The sequence below is a fragment of the Labrus bergylta genome, chromosome 12, assembly GCF_963930695.1.
Source record: "Labrus bergylta chromosome 12, fLabBer1.1, whole genome shotgun sequence".
Lineage (NCBI taxonomy): Eukaryota > Metazoa > Chordata > Actinopteri > Labriformes > Labridae > Labrus > Labrus bergylta.
Window position 1 is genome coordinate 26,357,900 of NC_089206.1, and position 13,412 is coordinate 26,371,311.

Below are 13,412 nucleotides of genomic sequence, written 5' to 3' on the forward strand. Positions count from 1 at the left end.
TGTGATACATCAAATTTTAAACTTGTTTAGATGTAAACCGGGTCATATTTGGGCCTTTTTGCTTTTAGAGATTGACTTCTTTGTACTCCAGCTTGGTCTGTGAAGTGTAAACATCTCATCCGTCTGTCACATCATGGAATGCCAGTAGTCCTGATCCCTCTCCTCATTCTTTAGTGGTTTGGACCAGTTAAGAAATATATCATATCAATATCATATCTGCTCAGATACAACCATGACTGTATTGTGGGTTTTTTTTGTCTTTTGCTGCGACAATGTGCCTAAGGAAACCCACTAAGAAACCCAACTATATAATATAACCAGTTCTGCAACATGCTGGTCTTGTTTCACAGGCTTCCCCACACTGCTGGGATCTCCACCTCCTCCACCTCCTCCACCTCCTCCACCTCCTCCATCACTGAAATGTGTTAAATGCTCAGATGAACTATGTGAAATGTGACTGGAAATATTTGCAGGAAGAGCACTACGGGAAGTTAAATAATTCATCCTGTTAGTTCAAAAGAAATGGTTTTCAAAATGGTTTCTGTGCATGCTCGTGCAATTGCCTGTGTGTAGTAAGTCGTCTTTCCCGTCAGAGACCATTATATTCCAGTATATTCCAGTCGGCATGTTTCTCCATTCCACCCTGTCATGTGCAGCACTCAGTTCCATCAGTGGTGTCCATTGGTATGACATCTTCAGGTCATGAGGAAAGTTCAACCAAAAAAAAGCTCTGGGGCTGTTTCAAGTGGCGTAGTCCAGAAGTCAGGTGTTCATACTGTGAGCCACTATCTTCATAAAATGTGACAATCACATGATACCTAAGAAAAGATGGGCAATCTCTTTGCTGTGAACACACCGTCCATATACAGTCAGTGGCATAGGGAACGTCAGGTGTGTGTAAGTTCATTCCCACACCTCAAGTAATTGTTTGTACACTCGACTACTCTAGTGGAACAGTGTAAAGGGATCGTGCAGAATCAAGTTGGGCAGTAGGCAGCACATGCAGGGGCTGGCCAGTGGGACGAGGACTCAGGGATTAGGGTACCATATAGTGGAAGCATCCATTGATAAATATACACAATAGAGGAGGTGCCGTGTGTGTGTGTGTGTCTGTATGTGTTTTTTATGTGCGTGGGTGTATCTGTATGTGTGAACACCTCCACAAGTTCTTAAGTCTTTTACTTTCTTTCACTCTCCTCTTTTCATCTTGTATCAGTCAATCTTTTCTCTCTCCATCTCGTTCTCCATGTTGTTACTCCCCTGCGCTACGAGGCGCCCGAGGGTTTGGTTTACCATCGTGGGTCCGGCGGTTTCTCCCCTTCCTTATCTCCTGCAGATGCTTCCACTTCTTGTTAGCTGGGCGGACAGCAGGGCCCAAAGGTGGGACTTCCTTCCCTTGAGCAGGAAAGCTCTTATCCAGTTGGCCAGCCTCAGCGTTCTTGCGTGCCCAAACTTGCTCACAAATCTGGTCGACGGTGCTGAGGTTAGGATGGTCCACCAACTGCATGAAGTCCCTGTACCAAAGCTTCTGATTGGTCATTGGGGACCCACCTCCGCTGCGGGGGTCTAACCGGACAGGGGCATCTGAGGGTAGATTGGAGGCTGAAGAGGATGTCGAAGGTACAACTTCCAATGTGATACCCAGCAAGGTTTGGGTGAAGCCATGTTCCATGGCGTGGCACTGGTAGATGCCGATATCTCTCTTCAGGACGCGTCGAATCAGAAGTCCTCTGTCTGTCTGGAGGATACGGTCGTCTAGACGCACCTGGTAAAGAAAAGACAGTTTCACTGAAATGTTGGAGCCGTTTTCATGAGAACATTCGCGCTTGACAATGTGTACAGCTTTGAGTCTGTCTGTATCGATCTTTTTAAGCCCAGAACAAAACTGTAAACACACACTTTGTTAAGACACATTATTCAAGAGTGTCTTAAAATAATTTCGACAAATGAGCTTTAGTCTCAGACTTTGATAAATGAAAGAGGTTAAAGAATGGAAGCTAATTTATGACTCTTACAGATTCTCTGTTGGCTTAGTTCGACCAGAAACCGGTAGCTCCTTTATCTTTCCCCTGACTTCTTGTTGATAATTATTAATGGGAGTGTTATGGAGAATTGTAACTCAAATGGCCTTATTTAGCAAAACAAATTCCTGGTCAGATCTTAGTAGAATTCTCTTCATCACTCTCACCTCTTCCCTTGGATTCTGTGGATGTTTCTGGAAGGTCCAGGTCACTCTGGCCTGAAGGGATTTTGGGATACACTCCAAGAAAGAGCTGCTTCCCTCAACTCCATACAGCTTCTTCTCTGCAGCACGATACTTGTGGTGGTCTGAAGGGGGCAGCAGAGACAAGGACATTATGGGTCTACTGTCGCTCAGGACATCTGCTCAAAACTTACAATCCAGGCAAGACAAAAACAGACAAAAAAGAAAAGACAGGGCAAGACAGGACAGGTCAGAACAATGCAGGAAGGTCAGGAGGGGAAACAGCTTAAAGTGTTCAGACCTTTCCTTTCCTGACTTGCCTCGTCCAAAGTGTAAAAAGTGACTCCAAAAACCACAGCTCCCTGTTTTCTTGATCTATGAATACCAAATAATCAATGGAAATTACTTGTGATGCCAAGGTGTGATGCAATTACATCTGATCACAATATTCTTGTAATACATTAGAGTCAGCACCACCACTTGTCACCACTTATTATTAATGGCTGCCAGGGTGTGAGGATGCCAATGGGAAAATTCACACAATAATACAAAGCACCATTTAGAACAGTTGTTCATATTTGTCAGAACTTAAGTGGGTTGATGTGGTCATATGATAGATGTGTAAATTCTAACAAGGGCTCTTATTGTCCAGATCTTTGACATGTATATGAGTGATGACAAAAGTTATGCATCTGGGGTGTTAACCTTGGCAGGAAGTATTGATTCATTTTCTTGTATTTGTACAAGATTTATAAAAACAAGAAAGCATAAAGTCCATGCTTAGGTCAGAATAAAACTGAAGTCTTCAAGAGCCGCAACACAAATCATTGGAGAACCCAGAGAGTATAAACTACCAAACTGTCCCCTGCAGAGTGCTATGAGGCAAAGTCCATCTCATCAGCGGGAATTATCCTGGTCTTCATTATTTTTACACAACCCAGCTTGGATGCCACATGATGTGATCATATTACCCAGGAGCTCTTTGAGTATGAGCGATGATCCACTTCAATTATGTGGCAGAAAGACAGATAGCAACAGAATGAGGGTATTGTGGTCTGGGGAGGGGGGGTGGCAGAGGTTACCCAGAAGTGAAGGGTGGAAGGATTTGGGATTTTTTTTTTTTTTTTGGCACAGAGACAGCGAGATGTCAGACGCCAAGAGTCTCTGAGTAGGAGCAGGATCAGAGTGAAGCTTTGTTCTTATTTATTGAAAATACCTCTGTTGTGGGGGGGGGGGGGGGGGCAGCTTACAAAAGTGGTCATCCCTACATGAGCTTTCATTGGTTCATTTTGAGAAAGTTTTTAAATAATACCTCCAGAGCACAGGGTGTTGGGGTCTCCATTCCTCACATCCTGTCGACGGAAACGTCTGAAAAAATTGTTAACAGGAAGTTAAAAGATTTTCCACCAGGATTTTAGCAGTTTGATACTTGCAAATAGAGTATTTGTTTTTTTTGTATTTCTAACTGGAATGAACTCTAATTGAGTTTGGATTACGTGCTTGTGTCACAGACCTCTTTGTGTTTGGCAGATAGCGGGTACAGGACGTTCCATCCCAGGCGCAGTATGGGTCCCTGGCCAGGCAGCACTCAGCACAGGCCTTACCATACACACTGCAGCGGTGAAGAGGGACCTGAGCAATCCCCGTGTTTGAGCCCAGATATAGTTGTTGCTGTGGGGACACAGAGGAGAAACAAACTCTAAAGCATTGGTTCCCAATCTTTTGTCTGGGTCTGGCCCCACAGGAGAGGCGCCAAAAGAATTAGATATGCACATATTAACTAGTATGATGATGAATGAAAAACACTTACTGGATTTTTATTCAAAGGTTTAATGTGCAACATTTTACACATAAATACTGTATAGCAGAAATCCAGTGTCTCTCTCTCTGAGTAATGACTGTCTAAAATGAGTGAGAAGCCAGAGTCCCGCTGTCTGTGATGTTGTCTGAGCCGTATACATCGTGTTTACACTGACAGGACAGCAGGCTGTTTGAGTGACGGACTAGAGAAAATAAGAATAACATACTGTACTCGCTGCTTATTTGAATGTCACGCAAGTGTTTTTAGATCACGGCCATTCCGTGTAAATTGACATGAAATGTGAAGCTACGAGCTAACTAAAGAGCGCTACCATTAGCCTGCTAACACAACAATGCAGCTCGAGACAAGGACAACTCTGCTTGCGCTTAGTGCTTAATTATGGTGCGTTCCAATTTGAGCAAACGTGAGGGCATAGGGGTTGAGGTGTGTCGAGGTGTGCTCTGTAGGAGAGCTGAGGATTCAGTGTGACGAAGGTGTGGCCAAACAGCAGTTTGTCTTGGTTTCCTGCTGGTTCTCAAAGATGACATCTACTGGATCAAAAAGTCACACAGTCTTCCTTTAAAGTTCTACCGATTAAAGTGTGTAAAATACTTGTTTCCTGACTCAAAGATATCAGGCTAATTAGTTAGCCAAACTCGTAAATCAGATTATAATGCCAATATTTTGATTTTTTTTTTCCTTCAGAAATTTATTACTTTTTTCATGTGGGTCCTGGGGGAGCTCAGCAAAGGTTGGGAACCACTGCCCTTAAGGGCCGTTTTAGAACTGTCATCATCCTAAATATCCTGGGACCAGTGGTAAGGGTCATCACCCTCTGGCCCTGACCTAACTTACCTTGTAGCTAAGTTTAACTCCTACACCAACACAAATACATACAGTAGCAAATACTCTGTAGCCTTTGAACTGCCTTGGCTGGTCCCACTGGATACATCCATTGTACTTTGCGGGTTGTGGTATTACAGTGATACTGACTGCCAACCCTACTTATCCCTACTTAAGCTCATCTGGTCTTACAAAAAGTTACAAGTTCCAAAATTGCTCCCTCCTCCAATTTACTGCATCTTTAAATGTGTTCTTGAATGCTCACCTTACAAAGACAAATTATGCTCTATAACCCAACACCAATGCCCACAGTCCTTTACCTTTACTCCTTCCATCAACCATAACTGTTTATATATAGAGGCTTTTCTCCTCAAAACATATTTCTATTGCTGCTTCAAAGGAACTGTTAGCTCCACAGTATACACAACACATTGTCTTTCAGACCACAACACAAGGCTGGCTTTTGTGTCCATGTGTGGCTTTTGAATATTTGTAGCTATATCCTGAGTGACCATAAGCTGTTTTTTTTATCTGCTCTCCCTTAGCTTCCTTACATCACGCCTGCTGCCTGACTTGTTCACCCTTAAAAAGTCCTGTACCCAAAGTTGCATCTTTTCCCACTTTATTGAGCTTGCTGACAACACTACACTAAGTAGTCACTGATAGACACTACAGCACTTAGTCAAAAAGAGTAAATGGTCTTCGGACACAGGTTTATCCCTGCATTAATCTATTCTGCCTTGCCCCCTTGATCAACCTCAATTCATCTTTTATAAACTTTTGAACTTATCCACTGAGGGATTGTTCCTACACTGCAGCCTCATGCCTCTGATTCTGGTCTACAACCAGTTTCCTCCTGTCAACTTCTGTTGCTGTCCTCCTCTAAGACTGTTCTATTCTTAGTCCCCTGCCCTACACCTGCCCTTCAATATTTCTGTATAGTGCTGCCTCAGCTTGTAAAAAAAAGTGCTTTGCTTTGGTTCAAAATCCAGCCTGCCGGGACTGTTGGCAGTGTACCATTCTGCCTTGGGACAGCCTGGGCATTATTGGATATATTCTTTTGCTGATGAACATGAAGATCAATTTGATTTAGGATCCTAAGGAACACCACTTCATATTTTTTACCATCAGATTTGAAGTATAAAAACATACCCGTTTTGATGAGATTTGCATGTCGACGATAGATGAAGCATCCTGGAGAGCGGAGAAAGGAAAGCAATGAGTCATGTGTTCTTAGTTAAAATACAGTCAGTACACATTATTTATATTAAGAAATCAGCTTCTTCTGAGTTAACTTACTTTGAAGACCTCCAGCTCCTCCAGAAGAAGTTCTTCCATGTTGTTCCAGCTCTCCTTAGGAACATTGATCACTTTAAGAACTGTCCCTTTGTCTGTAAATGAAAAAAGAGAGAACGAGAGGGAGTTATTTTTTGTATTTTATTACATAATTTCCAACTTTAAATATAGGCCTATATGTAAGTAACTTCCAAAAGGTAAAAACTGAAAATAATCTGTCACCTGTGCCAATAAACATGACATCATATTGTCCATCTGCAGCGTTGACTCTGTCCACAGCGACCTGGGTGAAGCTGTAGTCAACGTTGGTTCTAACAAAGATAGGCCGTCTGCTCATAGGGTAGACAGGGTTATACATCAGAGGGTGGTGACGCGCAAACTGGATCACATCGTCGGGGAAACCCTTTGTGGACTCAAAACTGCCAAAGGTCTTGCTGGGACACTGATGGAAAGCGAAACAGAAACATTGAAATCAGTCTACAGCATTAAGTCCCTTATTGATACAAACTTTAAAACACACCAGAGCATGTTTCAATGAAGTGATGAAGCACAGAAATGAGTCTTGTAAATGGCTGTTGATGACCTAAACATTTATAGGATCAATTTTAGTAATTTATAAGGACAGTTTTGATTCCATTGAAGAAAATAATTTGCTTTACTTTTCAATGAGATGCAAAATGGTGCAAAAAAACTTGAAACATAATTTAAACTAAAGACAAATTGATATGCAAATAACAATTTGTAAATGTATAAACATGCATATTTCACATTTAAAGAGGAAATAATAAGTTTGAAGGGTTGCTAAATGCTCAAAGTAAATTTAAGACATCATTTAATCTCATATCTCTTATAATGCATATGAAAAGTGATTTTTGGATGTGTAATTATGCATATTTTACTTTACAAGAGGATTTAGACAAAAACCAGCAATTCAGAGTTCTTAGTTCTGAACTACTACAAGGTTTGTAGCTTTGGTGAACAAAAGCAACTGTGTGCACTTAGAAACTCAATCATAAGCCAAACAACATTTGATGAGCATTGGTTTTGTGATGGATCTGCCCATTGCTGGTATTACATTTTCACTGGTGAGACCAAAGTCCAGCAGGAGACAGTGAAGTGTTTATGGTGCGATGGATCACAGGGATATGAGAGATTTTCTCCTGATCAGAGTCAAGCTTCACACTTGGTTTAAAATTCTTGTCTTGGACTTTCATTCTCAGATACTCAGATGCTGTAGCACCAAGCAGTTCTTTGAACGCATTTAAAGTGTATACAGTAGATAGAACCAGAGAAAGACTCTTGATCTTGTTCATGCATTTTAAACAATGACTCTGCTTTCTAGTCAATTTTGCATAATTCACTTTAAGCTGGGTCATTTTCAGTAATTTGATTAGTTCCGCTGATTTTTACGACTACAGTGAGGTGATGATGGCGTGAGCGAGGGTTTACTGTAGGCCAAACACAATTACCATTCTGCAGAAATACAATGGGGATTGTTCTGCTGTGGCAGTAACAGCTGAAGCTCTGCATAACAAATCCTGCTGACGCTACGCTTGTGTGCTTAGCAGAAAGTAAGCGCTCTGATAAGCACATATTGATTGGGAGGTTTTGTGGAGAGCTTTGGGATTTAATAAGGTCCCATACTGAACACTGCAAGTGTATTAAGTGTCTTTAAGTATTATATCCCATGGTTGCTGGTCAAATTAAATACCATATGTTCCTATGGATAACAATTACACTTTTAACAGTTCAGTTCCACAATTAGAAATGTTATAAACAAGGCATGAAAACCATCCAAGACCCTTTCATAAAATGATTTGTACGTACCATAGAAATGAACAGTTTTAAAGTACTGTATAAGAAGAAAAGCTTGTAAATTATTAATATTACTGCTTTGCATTTAGCAAGTTAAGTTTACTTACTTAAAAACCAATAACAAAAATAACTATGAATAGTGGCTTCATTTTATATAATTATCAAATAACATAGTGACCTGTGAGTCATTAACTCATGACCAAAATATACATTAAAGCTCCTGATTAGGTTTTCTATCTGATTTTCAAATCGAATGAAATTAAATCTGATACCTCTATATGTCCTAAAACAGCAAACCAGACCATAAGAAACAAGATGTATTATTTTTATAAAATTATTTTTGTCCCTGCCATCCCTGCTGAAGGGTAGGTGTACCACAAGGTGATAAAGAGCATTCTGCAGAAACAGCCTTTATAAACATTTTCCATGCCAAAGATTCATTGCAAGTTGCATGTGAGACACTCTGTCCACATGGAGCTCCAAAAACAACACAAAGAAAGGTCCCCACACGCAGGAGCTTTAAGGTGGAAGTAATATGAACTGCTTCATTCATTTCATCTAAGTTTTAAGCTTACCATAGTTTTTAGATTCAAACACTGAGTTTACAAAGCTATAGTTAAAAATACACATAAAAATACTTTAGAATGTTAATGAGTAATAAACTCAGTATCTCACCACTTCAAATAACAATGACCTCAACATCTTTTCCACATAACATTTCTTTTGTAACTATTTAACAAAGGTAGAGACACTAGACACTCAATGGACGTGACCTGACATACCATTCCTGGGCGGGGATAGGGGACTTTTCCCTGGAAGGGGACCCACTGATAGTTGGGCCCCTCTTTGTGAGCAAACGGCCCCAGGAAGGCCCTCCGGATGTCATTCATGGAGTAGAGACACACAGCTGAGCCTTTAAATACACTGCTGCTGGGGGACAGGGGGGAACCTGGGTTAGCAACATCAAAACACACATGGACACACATACTCACGCGCACACAAAATGAACAGACTCTGACCTGGAAGTGGAGAAGACGGTGTACACCAGGGGGTTCTTTCTGTCCCTAGTCTGCAGCAGGAACACATCGCCTGAGGTTGGACACACAAGCACAAACGCACACGCACACAGGTCAGGTTGTGGTAGTCCAGCGGTCAAAGGTTGAGAGAAAGATAAGCAAAGCCCTATGGTCCTGTTTTAGGACTTTAAAGAGACATTTCACTAATACCTGAGGGTCATGACTTGGTGGACAATCCTCTTTAAATAATTTTACAAGCCTTGCTCAGAGATTTAGTCATTTTAAAACAATTCAAAGCAATCTTTTGATTGAGGTTAGCCACAGATCGATGCATTTCAAGCACTGGTGAATAATTAATTTATTGATGGAAGTATGTCTTACTCCTCTACAGTAGTTGGTGATACCCCCCTTTGAGCTAACAAGTTAGCAAGCTGCAAACTGGTTTTAAGTTGAACAGTGAAAACATGGACAACTCTACGACAATTTACTGTATATTTTCATTTCATATCATACTCTTCTCTTTACTTTTGATACAAATGCAATGCACACTATCCCTCTAGCATTTGGTGACATCTTAAGGCAGTGAACAATGCGACTTCCACTAAACCAAGTGTTTGCCTTCTGGGTCCCCGTGTGGGGACGTTGCAGCATGCTTAGACTGGTAGTCCAGTTTTGAACCAATTCAGGTCCATGCAAGAGTAAATTGATACCCAAATGCATTATCTAGGTGTGTTAGTTCAACTTAGGTTCAATTTAAACAGACTAAGGTATTTACATGCATTTTAAAATTTCAGTTTTAGTCAGACTAACATAATAAAGTAAATTTTTCTATCTGCATGTAAACATACCAAGTGTGGAAAAGCAATGCGGCCTTGGGGTTCAGTCGAATCATCTCAACTGTTCAAATACACACATTTTAAAAGGTAGTTATTTCTGTTGATTTGCCCCAAAGTTTGGTCAGAAAGGAGTCATTGTTCATGTGATGGACAGATTTAGCCTGAGGTTGGTTTTGGATCTGGACAGATTTTTCCACCCAGTTCACCTTCCCCTGCTTCATCATATTACTGCCTGCAGATATGGTCACAGAGATCAACCAAAACCATCTTGAGAGTTGAACCTGTTGCAGCTGCTATGGAAGCCACATGACTGTAGGGCTGTTTTTTTTTCACTTTGTGAAGTGTGACTCTGTCATGTGTTTCTCACTTTACTCAGAAACTGAGGAAAAATTGAATTATGAGAAGAAAGCACAAAGCCTTGGCATTGTGCCTAGTCAAGTTCCCATGATTGGCCCACATCCTTTTATGTATTTTTGCAAGTGTATAGAAGTTTGTATTAGTTAACAAAAAAAGTAGTTATGGGTGGAAAAGTGCAGAGTGAAACATTGTCTTCCCAGAATATTTCCACTTCCCAGAATCCTGTGTCTTGTACCTTGAGACAACTTTTGTCATGAGTTAGCGCTGTACAAATAAAGATTTATTGATTGAGATTGAATCCAAGCTTTAGAAATATACATTCACTTCTGAACCGTGTCTAGAAGTGTCTAACACTTCACTACCGTTCGTATAAGATGACTCACAAGAAAAAAGCCTGCTACTCTCTCTGAACCCACAGGGAAAAACACTGGCTTCAGATCAGGCCAGAATCTATTAGCAATTAATCTCTCACTCATGCTTTCTCCAGGTCTGCAGGAATGTGAGGCTGAATGGTAATCTACAACTGAGGTCAGAAATCCTGGTTGATTTATTATGCTTCTTTGACTTTTTCTCCCTTTGCAAGGAAAGAATGTGCTTCTGGGTAAAGATCCAATGGACGAGGCAAGGTCAGAAAATTTGCCAAAATTTCAGCTCTTTGTTTTGCTCGTTCTAACTTTTGAATAACATAATTACATCTAATGCTTCTTATTAGGGGTCAAAAATTATCTTCTCTTAAAACCCTCAAACACAGTGTCATAGCTTTTCTTTGAAATTAAGACCCTTTCTCAGTGTTAAACTTCAAGTCATATGACATCATACCTCAGCCTGATATAAAAGTTGTCATAATTGAGTAAATGATTGAACTTACGCAGCTCGTCAAAGTACGTGTCGCTGCCATCAGCTCCTGGTACCGAGCAGATCAGACGGGTCTTTAGGAATGTCGTCCACTTGTTCACCAGACTCCTCTGACCGCCCAGGTCATTCTGATTCAAGACCACAGAATCAGGAGTCATTTACAGGATAACACATCGTACATTTGAATGTTTTAAGTGTTTAAGAATCATAATTCAGTAAATAATAGTGGACAAAGCCTCAGTGACGTAAAACACTGGTCACTGCAGGGGAGCTTTGGAACCCTGTGGGTGGAGGTCACCATGCTGGAAAAGCTCAAACTAACTTTCAGTCAACCTAACACCAGGCTAAAAGAGCTGGAGTCGAGGAGGGTCACAGTTACACTGTGCCTGCCTGTCAGTCAGGTCAGCAAAACACCTAATTATGAATAACCCTTATCCTTCATAAAATCTAAATGGATGCGTTATAAAGCATTCAACCCCAGTACAGTGTGTGCCAATAAAGACATGAGGTTATCAGACCAATTTTGTTTTTTGAACCAGGCAGTAAACATTTCTGTGGTAAAAACTGCATGTTTGAATGGATGTTTATGTAACTTCTGGGGCTTTTACAGCCAGCCTCTAGTGGACACTCAATAATCTGCAGGTGTTTACACTTCCGCATTGGGTTCATTTTGCAACACCAGAGGTTGCTGCTTGGTAAGAATGCAACAGCTACTGTAGTTCAAGCTACTTTGAAACATTTGATTTGGAAAATAGGATATGATTTTTTTTTTTTGTCAAATAGCCATTGTGAGTTGACCTGATTCAGCCTTTTTTGTATCACCCAGTTGATTTAAAATACTGGACTAGATAATGAAAGAATCTCTTACTCTGCAGAGTTGTCCGATACGGGAGTAGGTAGACTTTCCCAGACCCTGGGCCTCAACCGCCGTCTCCCGGAAGAAGAAAAATACCTTGTCATCATCTGGGTTCTCGCTCTCCGGCACCCAAAAGGAACCAACAAACTTCGGTTCTGTAGGACATAAAGAAGAACCCAACAAGATTAATGTTGGCCATGATATATACAAGAGAACTTATTGAATAGATGCCTAAGCCAGACAGACCGTTGAGCCAGCGTGAGTCATGCTGTTCGGTGCGGATGGAGGGCCGTTTCCCCAGGCTTCTAAAGATGGTGAAGTCCCGTCCCATCAGATCTGTGGCAACACCTGCGTATAGCTCATCACCTAGGAGACAGAATAGATCAATAAGTCACTGATTGGTAATGTGACCATGTGATCAACTGGTGGCCAGAAAAATATAATCATGCAATTACAGTAAGAGGTGGCATTCAGGTTATTTTCTAATGGGCCACATTGAATCAGGAATGATAAAACTCTCTTCTGGATGACAAATTCAAAATAAATTGGACAATCATGTGAATATGTTTGAGTTTATTTACCGACGAGTACAGATGCAGCATTGTGGCGAGGATCATACGGACTCTTTCCTTTCCCGTCCTCTACCTTAGAGGGGTCAATCCTGAACACATGGTCCTGATGGAGAGAGAGGAAAAGCATTGAAGGTCACTTTTGTCTTGAATTGATCCCCCTGAAAACAGCATTCTCATGCTAAAGTATTGATCTCCAATACATTAAAACCCTTTAGTTTATCTCTGATCTTCTTCTTTTTTTAACTTCTATCAACCAGATAAAGATTGAGTTGTTAAGGGCCTGACAGACTTTTTAGATAACTATTTATCCCAAACAAAGGGCGTATTGGTTGAATTCTGTCTGCTTGCACCATGACTTGTGATCGATTATTATATGAAACTGATTCGCTGAAAATAAGTAGAGCTTGAGCTACTTAAAGTATATCTGCAGCCTCCAGCATGCTCAAATATTTTTTTAGACTAGATCTCATGATGTTTACAAAAAGTAAAAATAGAAATGTTACACTGTAGTTCTGCAGTGTTTGTGCATTCATGTTGGTTTGCTTTGTGTAATTCCTCACCTCCATCCTGTGTCCCACCTCTACAAAGGCACATGTAGGGTGGAAGGCCCCAGTCCCACAGGCGTACAGGTGTGTGCGGTTAAAGTGATGCACAATCTTCACATAGTTCACACAATCCGACTGAAAGAGAGAAACACAGATCCAAAGAGTCAGTATGGATAGTAGATGTAAGGACATTCTTTGGGAAAACAATCTTCATTGGTTTGCAATGTTTTTGTCCCCACACATATGAGGTCAAAGTTTTTCATCACATCATAGTGAAAGACAATTTAGATTTAAAAGTCTTAAAGGTACACATCAATAATACAGATTTTAGGATATCGGTGGCATTCCCCCTCATATTCCTAGAAAGAATACCACCAATGGGACCTCATTCAGCTGCAGCCAAGCTTAAAAGTGGAA

At 40.9% G+C, this 13,412-nt stretch overlaps 1 protein-coding gene across 2 annotated transcripts in view; it reads right to left on the reverse strand.

Annotated features, from left to right (window-relative positions):
• Nucleotides 1–404: 404 nt before the first annotated feature.
• Nucleotides 405–13,412, reverse strand: part of sema3b (sema domain, immunoglobulin domain (Ig), short basic domain, secreted, (semaphorin) 3B) — an 87,464-nt gene continuing 74,456 nt past the window's right edge. For both annotated transcript variants that reach the window (XM_065961020.1, XM_020635336.3), the window contains exons 5-18: nucleotides 13,011–13,130; nucleotides 12,460–12,553; nucleotides 12,125–12,244; nucleotides 11,891–12,033; nucleotides 11,036–11,150; nucleotides 8,978–9,047; nucleotides 8,741–8,885; nucleotides 6,366–6,585; nucleotides 6,147–6,238; nucleotides 6,000–6,041; nucleotides 3,717–3,874; nucleotides 3,516–3,571; nucleotides 2,189–2,328; nucleotides 405–1,765 (exon numbers count right to left, since the gene is read on the reverse strand). In XM_065961020.1, the coding sequence (XP_065817092.1) occupies nucleotides 1,253–1,765; nucleotides 2,189–2,328; nucleotides 3,516–3,571; nucleotides 3,717–3,874; nucleotides 6,000–6,041; nucleotides 6,147–6,238; nucleotides 6,366–6,585; nucleotides 8,741–8,885; nucleotides 8,978–9,047; nucleotides 11,036–11,150; nucleotides 11,891–12,033; nucleotides 12,125–12,244; nucleotides 12,460–12,553; nucleotides 13,011–13,130 (2,028 nt within the window). In that variant the 3' untranslated portion in view covers nucleotides 405–1,252. The remainder of the gene's footprint in view (nucleotides 1,766–2,188; nucleotides 2,329–3,515; nucleotides 3,572–3,716; nucleotides 3,875–5,999; nucleotides 6,042–6,146; nucleotides 6,239–6,365; nucleotides 6,586–8,740; nucleotides 8,886–8,977; nucleotides 9,048–11,035; nucleotides 11,151–11,890; nucleotides 12,034–12,124; nucleotides 12,245–12,459; nucleotides 12,554–13,010; nucleotides 13,131–13,412) is intronic.